The sequence below is a fragment of the Contarinia nasturtii genome, unplaced genomic scaffold, assembly GCF_009176525.2.
Source record: "Contarinia nasturtii isolate CC-2019 unplaced genomic scaffold, AAFC_CNas_1.1 Cnas_scaffold_187, whole genome shotgun sequence".
NCBI classification, from domain to species: domain Eukaryota; kingdom Metazoa; phylum Arthropoda; class Insecta; order Diptera; family Cecidomyiidae; genus Contarinia; species Contarinia nasturtii.
In genome coordinates, this window is record NW_022197544.1 from 384749 (window position 1) to 406299 (window position 21551).

General features: G+C 31.9%; 1 protein-coding gene across 1 annotated transcript in view; it reads left to right on the forward strand.

Annotated features, from left to right (window-relative positions):
• LOC116352340 (frizzled) overlaps nucleotides 1–19296 on the forward strand; it is a 107219-nt gene extending 87923 nt beyond the window's left edge. Inside the window, exon 5 of the mRNA XM_031784855.1 lies at nucleotides 18503–19296. Within this exon, the coding sequence (XP_031640715.1) occupies nucleotides 18503–19152 (650 nt within the window). The 3' untranslated portion in view covers nucleotides 19153–19296. The remainder of the gene's footprint in view (nucleotides 1–18502) is intronic.
• Nucleotides 19297–21551: the final 2255 nt, after the last annotated feature.

Sequence of the window (21551 nt, forward strand, 5' to 3'; positions counted from 1 at the left end):
AGATTGAATCGAAACGTGCGACATGAATAGTGCCAATTCATGTGCCAAACTAATAAATATAATGGCAACGGATGTAATTTTTTTTCCGTTAAAATTTATGATTTTGAATATTCATATGCGAAATGCATTACCATTATGGTTATTACAAGTGTTATTAAAGCCATTTTCGAGCGAGAGCTGTGTTTCATACAACACTTCAACCATATTAAAGATTCCGAATGAAGTGTGCTTGTGGCAATTTGTTCGAACACACATAATAACAAATTACATTCTACTTCATTCCAATGATTTGCTTCTTCTTTTTACTTCGCCTCGATACACTGCATTTGTATAGATCGGATGACTTTTATACACTTTTCAATCGAATATTGAACTTGGTAAATCTAATTTTTGCGTCAGCACTTTTTTATATATTTTCTCTTTGGTGAAGATGAAAAAAGGGGGACAATCCCATTGTGCTGTCTAATGTGAACAACACTTCCATCGAATATCGCATATATTGCACTAAAAAAAACTCCGGAACGTTTCCTTTATTAAATTCCATTTTCGTTTCAAGGTATCATCAAATTAGATGTGTTATGAAAAGTGCTGAACCAATCATCCTTCATGTTTATTCATTTTGTCAGCAAAAAATCATATTATTTTTATTGCAAATCATATCTCACATTTTACAAACGGTGCAAACTTTCCTATTTCAAACAATCGTGGTGACATTTTCCAAATTATTTGTTTGTCTTCTTTCTATGCTTTTCGCCAATTTTGTTCGTCGTTGTCAATCCGAAGAGATTCGCGTGAATGATGTGTTTCGAATGGAGATTTCATTATCAATCGAACGAAAAAGGACAAAAGAAACATCATTGAATTTCTTCTGTCTCTTTTTCGATGTAATTATATGACATGTTTCGCTGTTCAATCTTCAACTGTGCAATGGACTGAAAATAAGTTAAGGAAAAGGACGTTTTGCCATTTTCGACAATTTTAAAAGTGGGTGAGCTATTTTTGAATTGGAATTTGGTATATATCGAATTCACCGTCATTGATTCCGCCACTTTCATTTGCAAGTAGAAATGTTTTTTTTTGTGCATTTAATATATATTTTCATTTATATTCATTTCATTCCATCACGTGCCATTGTCGCGCGAAAAATACGTGTTTCAACTTCAACCGAAAGAACCATTGCTAAGAATCATGGTTTACATTTTTCCATACCAGCCAAAAAAAACAAAAATTGTGTGTATCAATTACAAATTTATTTTTCCGTATAAAGTTGGTTGATTGAAACGTGAATGGCATACAGTTTACATTTTCCAAATGGTGAATAATGCAATAACTTCCATACACTCCGCTGACTTTAGTATCTTCATCAATGTTGACATTATATGATGGTATCTTGCGCGGTTTTTGCGGCACACAACACAAATGTATGCCAAAAAGCCAAAATAGGATTCTCATTATACTCTCTTGTCAAATGCTCTGTATGTTGTGGTTGTCGTGACACACATTACAAGAGAAAATTATAACAATGTGTCTCATTCGTGAATATAATTCAATTTTATTACTGGAGCATGATAATTTCGATTTTTGTTGTTTTCTTTATTAACATACAAAATGTTGAATATGATCACACAAAAAAATATTTATCCGAAATTTCTCTTCAAATTTAATTAGATTTTCAACTCCCAAAATGCTACGCATAATGAATGTAGAGATCTTAGCACCTTTAAGAGTGAAAAAAAATACTTACAAAGAGAGTAGCAACGGAAGTCATTTGGTGAAGTGCCAACTATTTGTACTGAGCCAAGAATAATTTGCAATTGAATGGGAGAAAATAATGTTCGCTATTTTAACAGCGTTTTTTAATGTTATATTTAGTGTACGTAGTCACTAATCAAAATGAATGCAAAAAGTGGAAATATTTTTATATACTCTTTATAGTGATAAATTCACCTTTTTTATAATGTGAATAAAAATTGGTGAAAGAATGGTAAAAACAATTTGGTGGGGAATTTTTTTTGTCATTGGTGGGTGATATACATTTTTATGGACAAATTTTCTGCCCTGATTTCAAGTTAAGTTGAATCACAGCCATTTTTTTACAATTCAAATATGGAAATATACATTGTACTGTTGGTTGTTTTTATGGCAAAAATATAAATATACATGAAAAAATGTCGCTTTTAGTAATGAAAATGTATGGGAAATGATTTTACATGCAAATTGTTTCGAAGATATCCGATGGAATAAATTGAAATTGTGTTCATTTTAAATGAAAAATGTGTTTCGTTTTTTTCGCTCACGACGCTTCTTCAATATTGCATCGACCAAGATCGATTACTCGTCAAACATTTCGATTCATCGAAATCAATACCATCGTTACTCAAGCTGAAATTGTTGACATTCTTTGTAAAATGGAATCATAGAGTACAAACAAACGTTTCGTTGAAAATTCACGAATTTTTATTGCGAAAAAGTATTTTCGGGAAATTTTGAAGTTTATTGTAAATGTTCGACTCGGAAACACCACTGTCTCCCGTGCATTTCAGTAATCAAAAACCTAAATGGCCGAAATGCCAATTTGATCAATAGAAAGTTTTTTTGATTTCTTCGGATCAAACTTTTTCGATATCTTTTCCTTGACTAAGAATAAACAGAGACACATAAGAAAAATGATAAACTATATAAAAAGAGTTCGACCGTGTGTGGGCAAACGTCATGCGAGCATCAAATAGAATGTAGTCCATGAATGAAAGACAATAGGTTTAAAATTTCGTTTTGAAGTAAGTAACATCATTCATCACGTATTGAAGTGATGACATTTGAATAAACCGCAATGAAGTAAGATTACTTGTGGGTGGGGTGTTGTTAAGTGTGCAGCTTATTGAAATCGTGATGGCACTTCTAACAGAATACATCTCAAGTAAGCATCTGCATAGTGCGCACACGTATTTGATTTTCAATAAGAACCGCTATAGCCACAAATAAATCAAACCAAACAAACCAACAACAACAACAACAAAACTATCTATAATTCAAAACACTATAAAGTGGCGATTAGTCTTGGCTTTGATAAAATTGAAGAGTAATTAATAATAATTTGAAGTGCGGCGATTCAAATTTCATGGTGGTCATGATGAATTGTTCTATTGCCAACATCGATTTTTCGTTGATCGAATTGAAAAAATTAAAGAAATGTGAAAAGATTTGTCATTAATTATGTACTTTAATGAAAGCATGTTGAGTGAATGGTGTTCAAGGTCAATTTCAAAAACCAGCCATGGTAATTAGAATCAAGCGAAAAGAAAATAGAAGAACGCCAGCAAATGAGATTGAGTTTTAAGTCGAATGCCATTTATTATTATTAATAAAAACAAATGTCAACAATTAAATAATGGTAAATGAATACGAAGTGCTTGTGAGAAAGAGCTGCAGAGATATAAGAGCAAAATGGTATGCGTATGCGAGCGCGCGCGACCGTCTGTCAAATTAAATGCGATGTAGTACGCAATGGAATGGGGCATTTGAAGTAAAAAGCAGTAAATACGGCAAATCTGTAAACACACCGATACCTACTCAGAAAATCAAATGATGCATGAAAAAGAGGAGCGAAAAAGAGCAACGAAATACGTAGATAGAATGTACGCGACAAAATCGACAGATAGAAAAAAAAAAACAAACAAACAAATAAATTCGAATTCGACGACGAAAAGTCGTCGCGAAGACGGAAAACGAAATAATGTTTGAAAACATAGAATATCTCGAATCGATTAAAGTTCTTCGAAAATGTATTTTATTTTTACGACATTTTGACTCACTCTTCGGTGTTTTCTCTTTTTCACATTCTTCCCACTGATTTTCATGGTGCCGTAAACGAAACAGTCGCACACGTACGCACAACACACTCACTTGACTATATTCGCGCAATTGTAATTAGTCACTTTTAATTTATTTTCAGTTGTTATTTTCGAATAAACATTTTAAAATGGGCATTGTGTAAAGTTCACGTTGAAAAGAAATGGTCGAAGTGCTTGAACACACAAACAAAAAACTCAGAGTCAGCAGTCAGGTATATTTCATTTATATGAAAAAGAAACAACACAGTCGAACCGTTAGTTAAGTTTTTAATTTTTGCCCGGAAGAACCGATGAACGTTCGATGATGACTTTTATGCATTTTCGACCCCACGTACACCAAGTAATCATAAAATTTGTATCATTTTAATTTCATACATCCTTGTGGCAATTACAATGTTTTACAAGAATAACATTTGTTCGATGTGTAGTGACTAGTGAGCACGGTTCATGTAAAACATTCGATGAATGTACTAATAATGGCGCTACGCGCATTACCAACAATTCTAATAAAATTTTATGCTGTCCTTTTCGACTCATAAATTCAAAACGCTGAGCGTTGAAGAAGGAAGAGTTGGCGTTTAAAAGAGAGACAGATAGAAGCAGAGAAAGAGGGAGAGAGAGCACGACAATGTATAATCATCTAATATGCCAAAATGAACATATCTAACTATAGATGTCAGTTTTATCTGCGATTTTCAGAACCAATGCTTTGAATTGAACTACCAGGGACCAAACTAATTTGCATTTTAATAGTAAATTATGAATAAAAATATTCAGACTACTATTTAATTAAACCGGTTGACTATCCAATCTGTGGCCTGTCTTTTTATTACGATTGCATTCATTTGGCTATAGTAAGCACCTAAATGTCCATAAATTCATTGAAGAATTGAACGATCGATATCGATGTGGCTGCTTCTGAATCAATATTATTCAACAGAATTTAGTCATTAAAATCTTCAAAAATCATTTAAGTTACATAAAAAAGTTTTTGAATTTCATACACGAGTTAATACACATGATCACCTCACCTTATAACTTCTGCTCTATTTTTTTAATCCGACTTGCAGAGAATGTAATATTTTGACACATTTGGCTTGACATATGACACAAACTTTTCTCAGTATATGCATGCATCTGATTCACACACGAACATAATACACATCCCATGCATAATAAATGCATACATTTTTGTCTGTTGTCTCTAGTGCTGGTGGTGCTAATGTGACATCATAACATGACAAGTTTGAAAAACAAATTTACACCTCGGTAACAATGAAACTTTAGTGTTGAGACCAAAGTAAAACAATTGACTCCGGGCCAAAATGTAATACAACGTTCTCAAACTTTGTTATTTTTGCAAAGAGAGAAATTGATTATTTTATTTTTGAAGTTTCAATTTGAAAAAATGGCGAAAATTTGCAGTGTCACAACAACGTCTAATAGTTCAGTGCTGTTTCGCTTTGAAAAATCCGAGAACCAGAATATTGTTTTTTTTTTTAATTTTATACACTAGATACAATCGAATTTTGCCGAGGTCTCTGGATTAGCCCCTTTCTGAAATTTCTTCGGCACCATGGTTCAATTGATTTTCTGACATTGTTTAATTCCATTCCCGTGGAGTTATTTGAAAAATACTTCAAATATTTAGTAATATTCCAGTAAAGTTAAATCGGAATAATCTGTCAATTTCAATTTTTTGCTTGCCATACAAAATGTTGCCATTATTTGTATCAATATTTTCTTTATTCAACATTCGGTTTATCGAATTCAATTGATATATTGATGGATTGATCGTTTATATTGCAATCCAATAAAAAAAAAATCAAATTCATGACAATGGATATATAATCGGTGATGAACGCCGTCAAGCAAAGCGTAATATTATAAAAATAAATATTTTATACTAACAATTCAATCTGTTACGATCACTCCTAATAAAATTTGTCTATCTATTATATAGAAATTCTATTCCATGCGAACCGAAACGATGGCCAAAGAAGCAAACATACCATCTGGATTGGCAAAGTGCACATTTCGATATTGATTGCCAGTCATAAACAAGACGAGACGTGCATAAAAAAAGATGTATGATGATGATATTGGTATGGCCTTAGCCAATGTCGAAGAAGCAAGTGGATAAATACTAATATGCATCAGCAGTAGGAACAGAAAAAAAAAATAAACAAGAAAAAAATAAATAGACATTTATAGCAGATATTAAAGTTTTATATTCGATAGAATAATGCCGAAAATCACTTATTATTATATTGATGAAAGCGAAATGGAAATTTTGATTGCGAATAACATTCCAGAATAATCAATTTCAATTAATATGAGAATGTTTGCTCAAGTTAACGTAATAAGGAGAGAGACAAAAGAGACATAACTGTTGTCAATGCACAAAACTTAAGCATCGTACGTCTTGTTTAATCAATTTTCGTCTATGTGCGAGAGTGAAATGGGATAAAGGGAAAGAAATGAGTAAACATGCATAATAATCCACCACTTAGAATTGCAATCACAATCAAGTGAAATGGCATTTATTTTATGGTATGATGTAGCATGAGATTGAAGATCGTCACATCACATGCTTATTATAACTATTTAAGTGTATTTCATGTGAAGAAAATTGGCACATTTGCACATGTTGATACGATAAAGTTGTGCGTAAATATATTTGCGGAAATGATGAGTAGAACGATAAGTCGAGAATAAAAGTGGCATGCTAAGATGAAAAATCCACAAAATCATTCCATTGAATAAGAAGCGAAATGATAAAAATTCCGTAACATATATGTTTATCCGAGTATATAACGCTGTTTGTCGCCAATTTGGTAAACAGAACACAACACATATTACAGATTCTTATCATTTCAACGCATTCACACAAAATATATTGATAAAAATTATATTTACAATTTTCGTTTTTTTCTTCTATTCCGAATTTTGATCCATACCAAGAATGAAGTCGTTACAAACTATCATAAGAATTGAAAACAACCAAACAGTATGCATAAATTCTGAGCTAAATATTCTTTTCATAATAATTTTCATACGCTTGAATAGAATATTTGTAAAAAAAAAACAGATGAAAGTGTTGGGTAAGAAACTTGTGTAGAACTTTGGGCAAACAATTTTTGGAAGGGCAATTCAAATCTGTTAAAAAAAAACATTCAGAAATTTTATTGTGTGATTTTTTTTCGTATGGGCCGATATAGAAACCCAAAATTCAAAGTAAAAAGAAATATTTTAGTTTATAATTTGTATTTATTGTTGAAAATATAATTTTCAAAACGTTTCAAGTATCAAACATATGAAAAATATAATTCCATAACAAAGAAAGTTTGAATCATTTTTTTTTTCAAATGTTTTACAACAAGAAAACTTAAGATTCGCTCGCACGTATGAAATAACAGATGATACTCCTACGAAACTTTGTCGTCGATAAAAAAAATAGTAATTATATCTTTATCTGATGGTTTCTGGATCCATTCAATGAATTCTGTGGAAAAAAGTTGAGTTTCACTTAACTAAATAATAATCATAATTTTAATTAATTTGCTCAATCCATAGCTTGATGAAATTGACGTCTTTGTTCTTTCACTTGACGAAAAAAAATAGTAATTCTCTGCCCGTAAATGAATTAAGTTTTATCCGCAATTCCGCATCTATTAAATATGACATTACTTCAATTAAGTACTCAAAGGCTTTTACTAAATGGAAAATGGCAAATAATGCTGCCGCCACTCGACTTGATATGCAATGAACCAACAACATAATCGCATTATCACTAGAATGGGTTTAGTGTTCATATGTTTTATAATGTTATAAATATTTTAAGCATAAAAAACACGAAGTTTTTACTCAGTTTGATTCAAAACATTCAATTCGCAGTACTAAAAATGAAGTGTCACAGCAAATTGCATTGATTTCATGACATTTTATATCATTTTGTTTAACAAAAAAAAAAAAAAGATTTCACAAAACGTGCGGCATTTTGATATAAAATTCGAAATTATATTTTCGGGTTTGATATTTTGCTTCTGTTGCTCAGCAAATCTACAAAACAGCGGTCACCATTGAATTCAGTCTTTATTACCCATTTCGCATTTTTTCGGGTGCTCATTTAAAGAAAAAAACGGACAATACTGACAAACAATTTTTAATGCGGAATTTTTAAGCTGATTAAATATGAGAAATATTCAAGTTCTTTTCTTAAATGAAAAACAAAAAATTAGAGCGAAACTCAGTAGAAGAAAAAAAATGGCAATAAAAAAGGCGTTATAATATCACATCGAATGTGGTATTTATTTGAAGATCAAATGAAGACATTTTTGTTCGAACCAATACTCTTTCTTCTTGTTCAAAATCACTCCAGCTGCGAATATATGAAATAAATTATTGTTTTTTTTTTCTTCTCTGTCGTAAAACTTCAGACGCAGAAATTCAGTATGAAAACGTCGGTTTTTTTCATTCTGGATTACATTTCTTGATGCAATGTCAATGTTGCGTACTCTGAAAAATAAACAAGCTACTGCCACAGAGTTAGAGAATTTAAAAAACTTCACACTTGTCAGATCCATGAAAACTCCTTTATTTAAAAAGAAAGAAGAACGGAGTAATCACATCATGTATTTGTGGACAACCATTCAATTTCTGTTGATTGCGCAAAGTTTGTTTTGTAGACGTTGTAAAGCAAATATAATTTAAAGCAAAATTCACACTATAGTTTTCACATTCGATTGTCTAATAGAGAATGCTTGAAATATCGAATGAAAAAAATGCGTGTGTGTTGTGAGAAATAAAGCGTGTGTTGTCTTTTTTCCTCGTCTAACACCATTGCCATTAATAGAATGCTTGAGCTTGTTGATATTGTATACAGCATATAAAGTTGTCAACTCTATGGTGTAGACGAACATGGAATGAAATGCACAGCAAAACGGTCGCTAAGAGCAGTAAACATAAAAATTTCATTTTTATGAATGCATACTCTGTGAGCTCTTTGAATTTCTTTTTGTGCTGCTTGCTGCTGGTTTGCCGTTGTTATTATATCGTTCGTCGTTATTTTGCTGAATGAATGAAAACTGTGTTTGTACGTACATTGTACACATTTCTTCTGTCAAATGCCGCAAAATATGTTTGTGCGTGTTCGTAAGTGCAGATAACGTTTTGACTAACCATTGGATTAAATTGTATTGACATGTTTCGAAATCGACACCACAAACAATAATATTTAGCATTGAATTACCGATGCGATTGTTACTGTCGTTTGCTGCAACGATCAGATCATTTTACCATCTTTGTAAACACCGATACAGAAAGAGAGAGAGAGAGGGGGATTGAAAGAGAAACATACCCATGTTCTTTTGCAAATGTGATCACAACCATCCGGTTGATCATGTTCGACGACACGTCTTTATATATATTAATAACATTTGACTCTGAATCTTTGACACCCAACTGATCTTGTCCATGTGTTGTCGCCGCCACCTCACTCTGAATCTATTGAACATATCTTCTTAAAAAAAAAACTCCAAACAAATAAAGCGTAAGACATTACTATTGTGGAAAGCCTCATCTTATTGAATTCAGACGATCATAAAACAACCGTAAATGGAGAATATAAAACTCATCGAAACGGGCGCACGCCATGCCTCACCCAACTGAGAATAACAACAAACGAGCAAAGTAGCGTGTACGCGTTCGCTTATCTCACACTCTCTGAGGTGAAATATGTAAATTGACAGACACAGCAAAAGAGATTTTATGATTGAATCGCAAAATCACAGCTAGACATTATATTTCTTATTCGTTGTTTCTTTTTTTAACTCTGAATTCAAATACAAGCAAAAAATCCAACATATTTGACAATAAAAATGTTGGAAAAAGATTTTTGTGCGTAATAAAAACCCGAATTTTTGGTCATACACAAGCATTTATCATGGGCTTACCGACATTAAAGAAGAAAAAGTTAAATCGAGACCGAAAAAAATGTATCATAATGGAACCAATAGAATTATAGAGAGAATCAACAGAGCATATACGTTGCGTCTACATGCAAATTTAATAACATTTCGAAACCATATAAATTGAGCCAAAAACCGTAATAACAATCAAATAAATTATGCAGACTCACTTTTTAAATTCGATAATTGAATATAGAGAGAGAGAGAGAGCGAGCGAAAAAGAGATATGGAAATGCACTATACAAATTATACAAATTTTCTTGAAGATGGATCGCCTTCATCGAATCGTCTCTATTTTAACGGATATTTTATGTAAATTTATGTAGACGTGTGTCGGTGAATTAAAGCAAAAATTGAAAATTAAAAATGAAAATCGATTGAAATGTGTTTAGGTTGGGAAAAAAGATGCATTTTTACATGCACACCGGTGAGCACATGGTGTAAACAAATCGTGGCATTCATTGAATCAAATTAGAAATTATTGAAATTATCACACAAATCTTCCATACCAATGTCTCTAACCAATTATCATTTGCATTCTGAATATGGAAAGAAAAGACTAAGAAAAACCGGATGATTCAACACATATGTGCCGGCTTCAATTTGAAAATAAATCTTTTTTTTTATTCTGTGACCAGTTTGTATAGATGAAGTTGTTAAAAGATTAAGATTCGAAAAATTTCTAATAAATTTGTTTGTTTACACTCACAAACCCACAAGATTATAATCAACACACCGATGGATAGACAAATACAAAACCGAAAAGATAAGAAATATATGAATAAAGATCATTTCGGTTCGTTTAAAAGAGAATTTCGTTTTCTTTGAAATGATTAACAGAATGATTACGATTGCTTTGATCGAATCAAAGAAAAGCTTCTGCATGGAAACTGGATTTTTTTTCACAATAAACTTGCTTTTGACTTATGTTTATGTTTTGGGTATCGAAATGCGATGGCATAAGATTTATTTCATCCATATATTCGAAAATGTCGATGAAGTCTCTGTGAATATACTCTATCACATATATATTTATCCGTAATATCAACAAAATTGCAGAAGCACCAGAAACCATATTAAATATACGAGCAACAAATATTCTTGTTATATGAAACCTTTGGCCGCAAAGGAGCCAGACTCATTGGTGTTAATCAATTTGTTTCAATATCGAAATCTTTGACATCATCGGGTTATGAACCAGCAATTCCCGTGTGGATACAATAGATTTTGATAATATTGTAATATATGGAAATGAAATATATGTATATTGCGTTGGCTACAACAAACAGTGCTTAAAAAAAAGAAAAAGAAATATATTCATGAAACAATAACCATAAGTTAACCATATTATGATTGACCGACCAAAAACACACCCATGGCTAGCAAAGAAGAGAGAAAATTAAAAAAAAATGTTCACATAATTTATTGGCATCGTAGCTTCCGTTGAGTTATTTCAATTGTATAATTTTGAGTTATTATCGAATTAAAATGTAATACACATAAAATCACATTTCCATATAAATTCCAATATCGATTTTGAAATATGCGACACAAATTTATTTTGATGGCATTTGACAGATGACTTGGAATTGATTTTCAATGTAGCAACATAATTGATGATGTTCTATATGAGATCAATTTTTTCCATATTTGAATGGGTTGAAATGGAAAAAGTCGACTTGTGTTTTGACTCAAAGCTCTTCACAAATTTTCCCTCAAAATACACAGCTCACTTTTGGTATGGAATTGTTCGGCTTTTATAACATTGACTCAAAACACAAGTCGAGTTTCTATGCGAGACAATTCATTTCAACAATAATAAATCATGAGCTTCTAGTATGTATCGATCTATTCATTTAGTCAAATCATAAATGGAATTTCCGAAAACTATAAATCATTTCATGTGAGTTCATTGCGCTTTTAGCACCTTTTTTTGAAATCAAAAAAGAGCATTATAAGCGACAAAATGAACGAATGAATAAATGAATGAATCGATTCGAATTTCATTTAATATAATACTATCTGCAAAGGCAAAATGTGAACACACCCGGTTTTCGAATTGGTTTATTCATATCGATTCTCTTGAATTTTGTATAAAAATGTGCAAAAATGGGAAAAATGTGTAAACCCAAACAAGCTAAATCATATGAATTATTGATAGAAATGAACGCGTACATTTCAGCATCTAAAAATATAAAGATAGTCTTAAATGGATGGCCTCTGTCTTTACTTACTTATACGGAATGCAAGAGACCATGTTGAAGAAGAATTTTGTGGACGAAAACCAAGGGGAACTGAAAACCATTAGGATGAAAATTACAACTGCTCTTCACATTCATACGCATAATTTTCCGTAAAACTCTCAAACACGTCCATGCTGTTGCCATTGTAATTTTGTTTCGAGTGGATGAAAGAGTCTGGTCGTTTTGAAAATGGATGAATTTAATAGAAACGACCGTAATTTTACGTTCCCCAAAAATCATGCCCGAAATCAAACAGCTTATATCCACTTTATTATATGGTACAAAGAATAGGTTAAGGATGTTTAGAACTTGGAGTGGCAAAAACGCGGACAGATTTTCAATGTTTAATTGCAGAGTGTTTGTTGGTTGCAAGCACCGTTTTGCACCCACACACACACAAACATTAACTGAAATATATTTTCATAAGCTCAATTTCACTTTCAAGTGTACACACTGTGTGTTATTTACCTCACGGTGTTTATCACATAGTCCCTCTTGACAAATCAAAGTAACTTACATACACATTCACTTTACAAAGTGTTACCTATGTAGATTTAGCTAAAAGATCGTTTGCTCGAGTAATTTGAACTGCGTCAGATGTTGATTCGAGCGATTTCGTATGAAAACAGTCAACACTGTAATTTAAAACGCCATAAAAACCACAAGTTAAACACAAGAAATTGAATTTTTATTAGTTTTCAGTTGGAAAAATTAAATTCAGTGTGTAAGTGTGCGAGCGTGCTTGTTTGTCGAGTGGAAATAGTTTATTGGCTGAACTCGGCTCTTTGGTTCAATGGTTCAAATGTTCTATACTATCAATTACGAAACGAACTGTAGGAGTAACTGGTCACGACCGAAAGCACACAATGTTTTGGATATATTTTTCGGATATTGTCCACGCACAATAAAGTACCATGTGAAATATGAGTGGCTGCACAAATTGTCCAAACACTCAACAATTACATATGTTTTTAATGACTTTTGAAAATAAGCTTACTTTTGTAGTCTTCTTTCAACTTTGAATTCTCTCTTTTTGTCATTTCACGTAACTTGAACGGAAAGAAAAAATGATGAAGCCAAAATGTACATTTTTAACATGTGGTTGAAAATATCAAATTGACAATTTTCTTTACTATGTAAATTAAAGGCAGCCCGAGTAAACCGAAAATGATCAATTTATTCGGAACCAACTGATGACTATACACATTTCAAAAATGAAAAAAATAAGCATGCCTACACACCCCAAATTGCTCTTCAACTCTGTACTTCTACTCTCCCGTAAATCGATTGTGTGTGTGTGTGTGTGTGCAATTTTCTTGGATTCTATTTGGTTTGGAGCAAATTTTTATGTTATACGAAGAAGAAAACCATGCAAGGCTTAACTGAAACATATGTTAAATTTGGAAAATGCAATTTTGTAAAAAAGATGAACTGAATGTAGATAGACGTAAATACAGACAAAAGTGACTTCATATGTATATGCGAATGTAGATAATGAAAGAGAAAGGAAAAGAATTTGCCAGAAAGGATGAAAAATATACAAAGAGAATGAATGCGAGAGATGGTGAAAAAGTTTATGTATAAGTCATGTGTATGTATCATTTACCGGATAAAAGACATGGGGTTAGTAGTATCCCGAAAACACAGATATAATGGAAAATGGGAGATGGTGCTTTCACACTATGCATGACTTCATTTGTTATCGCTTGTATTTACGTTTCGATGGTCTCTTTTTGAATGCCTTACGGAATGCTGGTGCTCCATTTAGCTCTTATTCTCGGTCACACACAATTTCATATTCATGTATATCCGCGCACGCGAATTTATATGCAAATGATGTTGCTGACTCTGATACTATTCGAGCTTGCAACTCTGGATCATGTTGATTTGCTTACTGCACTTCTGTTCCAGTGTTCTATGCTTTTTCTCACTCTCTCCTCCCATCATTTATCGATCGCGTACTCTTTCTCTTACCAAACTTAAAACGAAAACCAGAAATGGTCTGTTATGTCTTATATATATACAAATGCAAAAATCCTCCCGCATTTATTGTACTTACTGTACAATTTGTAATGATCAGTTTGTCGTCTTGTTTTTGAAAGGATAAAACGATGAATTCTAAAATAATGTTCATATATTTTTATTTATTCAACGCCAAAAACATTCACTCTGTTGCAAATTATTTTACAGTATACAATTTTAACAACCAGAAACGAAAATGTTATCAAAATGAAAGCTAAGTGTTTTCTCATGTAATTTCACTATAATTTCAATATCAAATAAAGAAAACTTCTATCGAGGCGAAGAACGAGTGACGAAACTAAAATTCGAAACATAACATTTGTGATATTTCAATTTTGTGACAAACATTTCCAAAAGTTTTTATTTTTTGAATAATCCGCTGTGTTGGAATCCTAATTCGAAATGTACCTTTTTTAACATAATAAGAATTGTCAATTTATCAAAAACACTGGTTAAAAAGAATGTATAATTCGAGAGTCCTTCTATACTACAGAAACTCTCGCTATATCTAAAAAAAAAATATGAATTCGATATTTCACCGTATAGTAATTTTGTATTTCTTAGTTGCATATGCAACGAAATTATTTACTGAACCGTTTTGTTTTTCGTATGGAATTTAATTTCAAAAATGTTTTTTTTTGTAATTTATATTAGAAGCATGTAGATTCAACAGAATGCTTGGAATTTGCTCTTCGTATAATTAAAAAACCAGATGAAAGTTTGACATGAAACAGGAAATTTGTCGTCTGTGTCAACAAGTAATCGTGTAGATCTCATTTACGATGGTGTCTTTTATTGTTACTTTGTGCTCGTTTCCGTTTAAAATTCAAAGTAAGCAGCCAAAAAATGGAAAATTAATTAAAATTGGAATACAGAATATGTTTGAATATGGAAATCGAATTTCTGTGAGACAATACCTACATATAAATGCATATCTATTCCAAATTCATCTTTTCCATCTGCTTATCATGATTCGTCAGTGTGTATTAATGTGTGCACATTTTGTGTGTTGCACCCCATTTGCAATAAATCCAGCAAATTACTACAGAAAGTCACGATCTACAACATTCTACACCCGCATATGACAAAACACATACACACACACATGGATGAGCCACAAACTTTACCATTCTCAAGCGCTTTCAAACAGTTTGCAATTAATGCACAAATTTTCGAAACCAAAACCCTCAAAACAAGCGAGACACTACTCATTGGTTTTTGCGTTGTACAGTACTTTGTCGTTTGTCACATAAACAGACGTGTACAAATACATGCGAGTTTTTGCATTGTTGAGATTCGGTTTCTTCCATATGGTTGTGAGATATTTGTGACGAAATGTTGCCAAATGCAAAAAAAGCAACATTGTTTCGAGCAAGCGAAGATTCCTTTAATTATATTAGTTATATGGTTTGCAATGAAATCTAGTTTACAAAATTACATTTTACTATCCTGAAATTTGACAGGATATCATTTCCGGTTTTTGTTGAAATTATATGTAAATAAATAGATTGAAAATGCAATATTACCTGAAGGTATTGTATACAACTAAGAAATGCGCTACATCAAATACAAAAAAAAAGCAAAGAAAATTGATTCCATTCAGCACAAGTTTCAGTTTTTCGGTGAAACAACGCACGCAATAAAAAAAAACAAGCCACAATCGGAAATTAAAATACAAGCCTGCCAGAATGTTTTCACAGTGATTCGGATCGGGCCAAATGATTTTTTGGCCGAGCTTTGCTACTAAAAACCGGGCGACCTGGCCTAAAGTAAAATATATAAAATCGAATTGAAACTGTCACTTTGATACGAATCATGTTTTAGTGTGTCATTTAAATTGCTTTTCAAAGCATGTGGAGAAAAAAAACAGAGTATAAAGGTTTCTTTAACATTCGCTTAACAATGATGCGAAAGCGCTCGGTTGACCGATTTTAAAGCGATGCCCACCCAAAGTTAATACGATTGTGTTTGGTTGTCGTTCAAAATTTATAGGCAATTATCGGTCGGTTGGTCGTAGTAACCTTGATGCCTATCGTTGGAGTTTCTTCAATTGTATTTTACCATATCGGCGATGCACAAATTCAAATGAAGAAAAAAAAATGTCGAATGCGATCGTTAGTAGTATATTATTGTCTGTTTGTGTTAATTGAAATCATAAATTTTCATAAAAATCAGAAACACTAAAGATATAAAGGAATAAAGTGCAGATAAAACAACCCACATTGAACGGCGCTAGGTGAACAAAATAGATTATACACGATCAAAATGAATCACAGTTGTTGTATTTTGTGAAATAAAATGCCTTTTTTTTCTTGCATCGAATTCACAAATTTCAGTCCAAAGTGAATTACAATACATAGCTCGTTCATGGTCGACACTCAATTCGATTTAAGTGGACAATGTTACCGCTGAATAGTGAAGAAGAAGAAGAAAAAAAACATCCACACAAACACTGAAAAATGGCATACATGATTTGAAAATTTATGGTCATTTATTTTTATGTTTGTTGGTGGTGTTGATGCACATTTTGCTGGATGCAAACGAAAAAAAAGGAAGTTTAAAAAATTGTTACAAACAACATATTATGTGTTTGCAAACGCAAAATTGGAATGCATGTTGAAAATCAACACCACGGCTACGATTGTAATTTTTTTTCTGTTTGCTCTATAAAATGGGTTTTTTAATGAATTTTTTTTTCTGTTTGTCATCATATGTGCGATTGTATTTTCGATTTAGAAATTGATGAGAAGAGCGAGCGGTGAGCAAAAAGTGCCAATCTATTTCAGGGGATGATTTCCATTCAACGGGCCGAGTTTTTTGTTTTAATTTCGATATTTTCTTTCGCTCTCTCTCTCTCTCAACACATAATACACTTGTGGCTTCATCTTTAATTGTCTTATTGTCTATCATCACCATATAAGCATCACACGTTTTGTTGGTGTGTTCCATTTGGTGTTTTTTTCCCTTCGGGCAATACGCTAGAATACAAAAAAATAGAAACAATCTCACAACAAAGCAAAAACATATAACGGACATTCATCGGTGCGAACAATCGAGAGCCAACAATCGATTTGTTCACATTGTTTGATATTGATTGAATTTTTCTCTCTATCTCTCCCTTTCTTGCTCTCTCTCTCTCAATTTCTATTTCCATTTCTCTAAACGTGGAATTTCGAATGGAATGAACATCACACACGTTCGATAAATATTTTCTCTCGTTTTTGTGTATATCGCTTTTTTTGCTATGAATGATTGTACAGCATCGTGGTGATAATGTGATTAAATAACTGTATCGTTGTCGAGATTGGCAATCGCAACATGCCGCATTCATCTTCAATTTTTCAATTTTAGCCATGTTCATCCACAAGTTCCGTGTTTTTGCTAGCTACTTCTATCGACAATGTATTTTGTTCATGTAAATAACATCGATTGGTACAATTGGTCGACCAACAGTAAATGAACAATGGGCGAAAAAAACAAACAACAACCATCGCATCATACCTTGTGAAATAGTTGTAATAAATTTATGAATGCTTAAATGTCAATACGGTTCGCGCAACATCATTCATGCAATGCATCAAGATTGGAAAATCTGATGTGATGCGACGCATCAAATAAGCATAAATACATTATAAACTTTTTTTTATTTTTTTTTTCATGAATTTATTATGGACTTTATGAATACGAAGTCACGACTCACAGACAAACCATCATATTCCACATCAGTATTTGATTGGTAGAAAAGTGCGTTGTCATTTTTTTTTCCAAACAATTGACATGACATTTCATGAAACGTATGTAGACAAGTGCGTCACACTCTACAGGTAAAATAGCATATTCAACAGACGTGAGTGAATGAATGAAAACGTGGATTCATTGGGATTTCAAACCAGAAATAACCAAATATGATGTTGAATGACTTGATTTAAAAACATTGGACCCGTTACAGAAATGAAGATCAACAATATGCCATACATAGTAGAAATATTATTCATAATTTTACCGTTTCATCGTTGAGATAGATGGATATAGAAAATGTTGAGTGTTACATACCGAAATGGCCATTTTCAATCCCAACACATGTACTTATCGACGACGAATTGAATGACAGCTAGCCGTTAGCTAAGCCATTTTTGTATTGCGTTCTCTTTATGGAAATTTATTTGATCTATTTACATGTGTTTCATGAACTTCATCGGCTTTAACTGTGATGAAATCTTAAATCGCATTGCTGCACGATTTTGTCTTGATTGTTGAGGGATTGAGAAGAAAAAAAAACTTTAGTTCAAATTAGAGAGTGTATATCATCCAAAACTATTGAACTTTTGACAAAATATAAAAAATACCCTTATTAAAAAACAACAATTGAATTTACTAATAAAAAAATATCTTTGTGCTATCGTTTTTCTTGATCTAGGTGATGTGCTGTCGGGCGTATGTTTTGTTGGCCAATTGGATTCATATTCGTTGGGTGTATTTTTGTTGTTGCCGCTCTGCATTTACTTGATATTGGGTGCAATATTTTTGATGGCCGGTTTCACATCATTGTTTCACATTCGAACGGTAATGAAAGGCGATGGAAAACGCACCGATAAACTCGAACGTTTAATGATACGCATCGGTTTCTTCAGCGGTTTATTCATTTTACCAGCAATTGGATTTCTGGGTTGTCTATTTTACGAATATTACAATTTTGATGCGTGGATGCTACAATGGAATCAGGATATGTGTACCAAATTTTCGATACCATGTCCATTCAATAGTCGGTATCAAGAGAATGAATCTCGACCATTATTTGTTGTATTTATGATCAAATATGTGTGTTCAATGCTGGTCGGTGTCACATCATCCGTTTGGTTGTATTCGGGTAAAACAGTGGTCAGTTGGCGGCGGTTCATTGAACGTTTGCAAGGCACTGGTACCGCTAATGTTGGTTTAGGTGTTAATGGTGGAGCCAATTTGGCTAATGGTATTACATTGGGCAATGTCGGCAATGGAACAACTGCCGGCAATTCAAAAACAGGCACAGCAAATCTTGTGCGAACACGTGGACAAGCATATGTCTAGCATGAAGATGGTGCCGATTCGGATGAGGCACAAAAATACATCAACATTTTACTAAGATTGAAATTAAATATAGAGAATTTCAAACGCAAACCAAATATTTATATTGTTTTACATAATAATGAACAAATTATTGCAAGCGATGACGAATAAATGATTTAAAAAAAAAAATTAAAAAAAAAAAAACATCCGCCGATGGAGACACTAAATTAAATATCCAGTCTCCAATGTAGATTGCTTTATTCAATGTTTGAATTTCAAAACAATTGAATTATATCGAATTTTTCTGTATATGAAGTAAACGTGCATATATTTACTAAAATTGATAAATGCTTGTAAAGAGATACTCTTAAAAAATGAAATATACATGTTTTGCAGCAACAACAAAAAAAAAATTGTCAATTTGCAGAAAAATTGATACTTTTTAATGATATCGTTACACTTTCGTGCATCGTTTAAGACATAACCCAGCACAGATCTGCCTACAGAGATTTTTTTTACATTGAAAAGTTAACATTTTTCATTTTATTTATGTAAAATCTATGTTTTGTGTATAAAAAAAACATGATTTTTTTTGGGTAATTAGTTGGTAATTTTCACTTTTTATACATTGACACAACCTTTATTACCAACTACTATTTTTGGATGTCTGCCTTAATCGCGCGCAATTATGTATATAAATATATATATAAAAAAAATCAATGAAAAAAAATGCTTAAAATTCACACATAAACAAAAATAATGTCCAAGCTGCGTAGTTCAAATTCGTTAAATTATAAAATTTAAGCAAAGCCCCTGTCATTGACGTCGATACAAACAAAAAAGAGTAATAAAAAAATACACAGATATTAGTATGCATAATTTAAGGCCATAAAAAAAGAAAACCATAATCAATAATACCGAAAATTCATAGCACATGATAAGAATATGCACAATGACTTCTTCCGCAGTGTGGAATAACGTTCCACATTCACACATCAACCAAAAATACTACGAATTTGCATCTGTAAAACTAAATGTAATAAAATAAAAGAAATCATTTACAACAATTGATTCTATAAATGTTAGATATCTATCCTTTTTACTCAAATATTTTAACGTATCGGTAAATGGCTTAACCTTTTAAAATTACACGCAAAATCATATGTATCGCAAGAAGAAAATTAATGAAAATATTTATGTAAACGAATGAAAAACGGAACTCAATTAAAACATGATCAATAAATGTTATAAACGGACTAACCAATCATTCAATCGATCATCTCAATTATTCATCATTGACAAAAAAAACGAACATTTAAACCCCAAATCGATGAGCGACAAAAACCAATATACATTTCAATCATGTGGGGTGAAACTTTTTTATCCATTTTCACCAATTTCATCGCAAACCCATTGCATTTTGATACTTCATTGAAATATTGTTGTTGTTTTTTTTTCGGTCGAAACGTTCTCATTTTAATTTGGCATATTTCCTACGCATTGGTTTTTGTTTTACGTTTGCCATTTAATTGATCTGATTTTTATTGAATATTTTAATCACACATTGAGATTATATTTGAACCCAACAAAAACGTTGCCGCAATGATTTGTTTTATTGACAACATGTTTTTTTTTAATTATTATTAAAATCGATAAATTAGCATCATATAAATGTGCTGTATTCCATGCATGAAAAGTTCCGTGCTTTCTTTTCAACAACGTTTGAATGACAGAATAAAGGCCGGAAAATACTCCGCTTTCAATTAAATGGGTATACATGTTGACAATCACACATTTTGAGTTTTCAATGGATATTAAAGCCATTTCAAAAAATCATTGCTACACGTGGTTTCACTTACATACACAAAACAAAATAAAAACAATTCACTTTCGAACAAAAAAAATACAAATGTATCGTTGTGTATTTGCTGAAATGTGTTTTTAGCTAGCAGCCATATGACACGAAAACGCATTACATAAGAAAGCATTTAAATAAATAAAAAAAAAACACACACAAGATTAAATTATATTACTAAAGCACCTAACTTCATTTTTGTTGTTGCTCGATATGATAATAATATTAAAATAAAAAGCTAGATTTACACTTTACTAAAAACAGCATTTGGAGCTCAATTAGGCACAACTTTGTTTATTTTTACTGAAAAGAAAAGCATTTTTAGACTGTAAATTCAAGATGAAAATAGTACTAGACTCAATTACATTGTTGTTGATTTTTTTAATTAAAAGCATCTGTCATAGTAGATATAAGTTTGGACATGCTATTGAATATGACATTAAAAAAATGTACTCATCAAATCTTATAACTGTCAAATTACGACGTTGCTCTCATTTTTTTTTCTCTTACGATTTAAGACTGTAAATAAATAAAGAAATAATTATCAAACACGGTGTACTTTTTG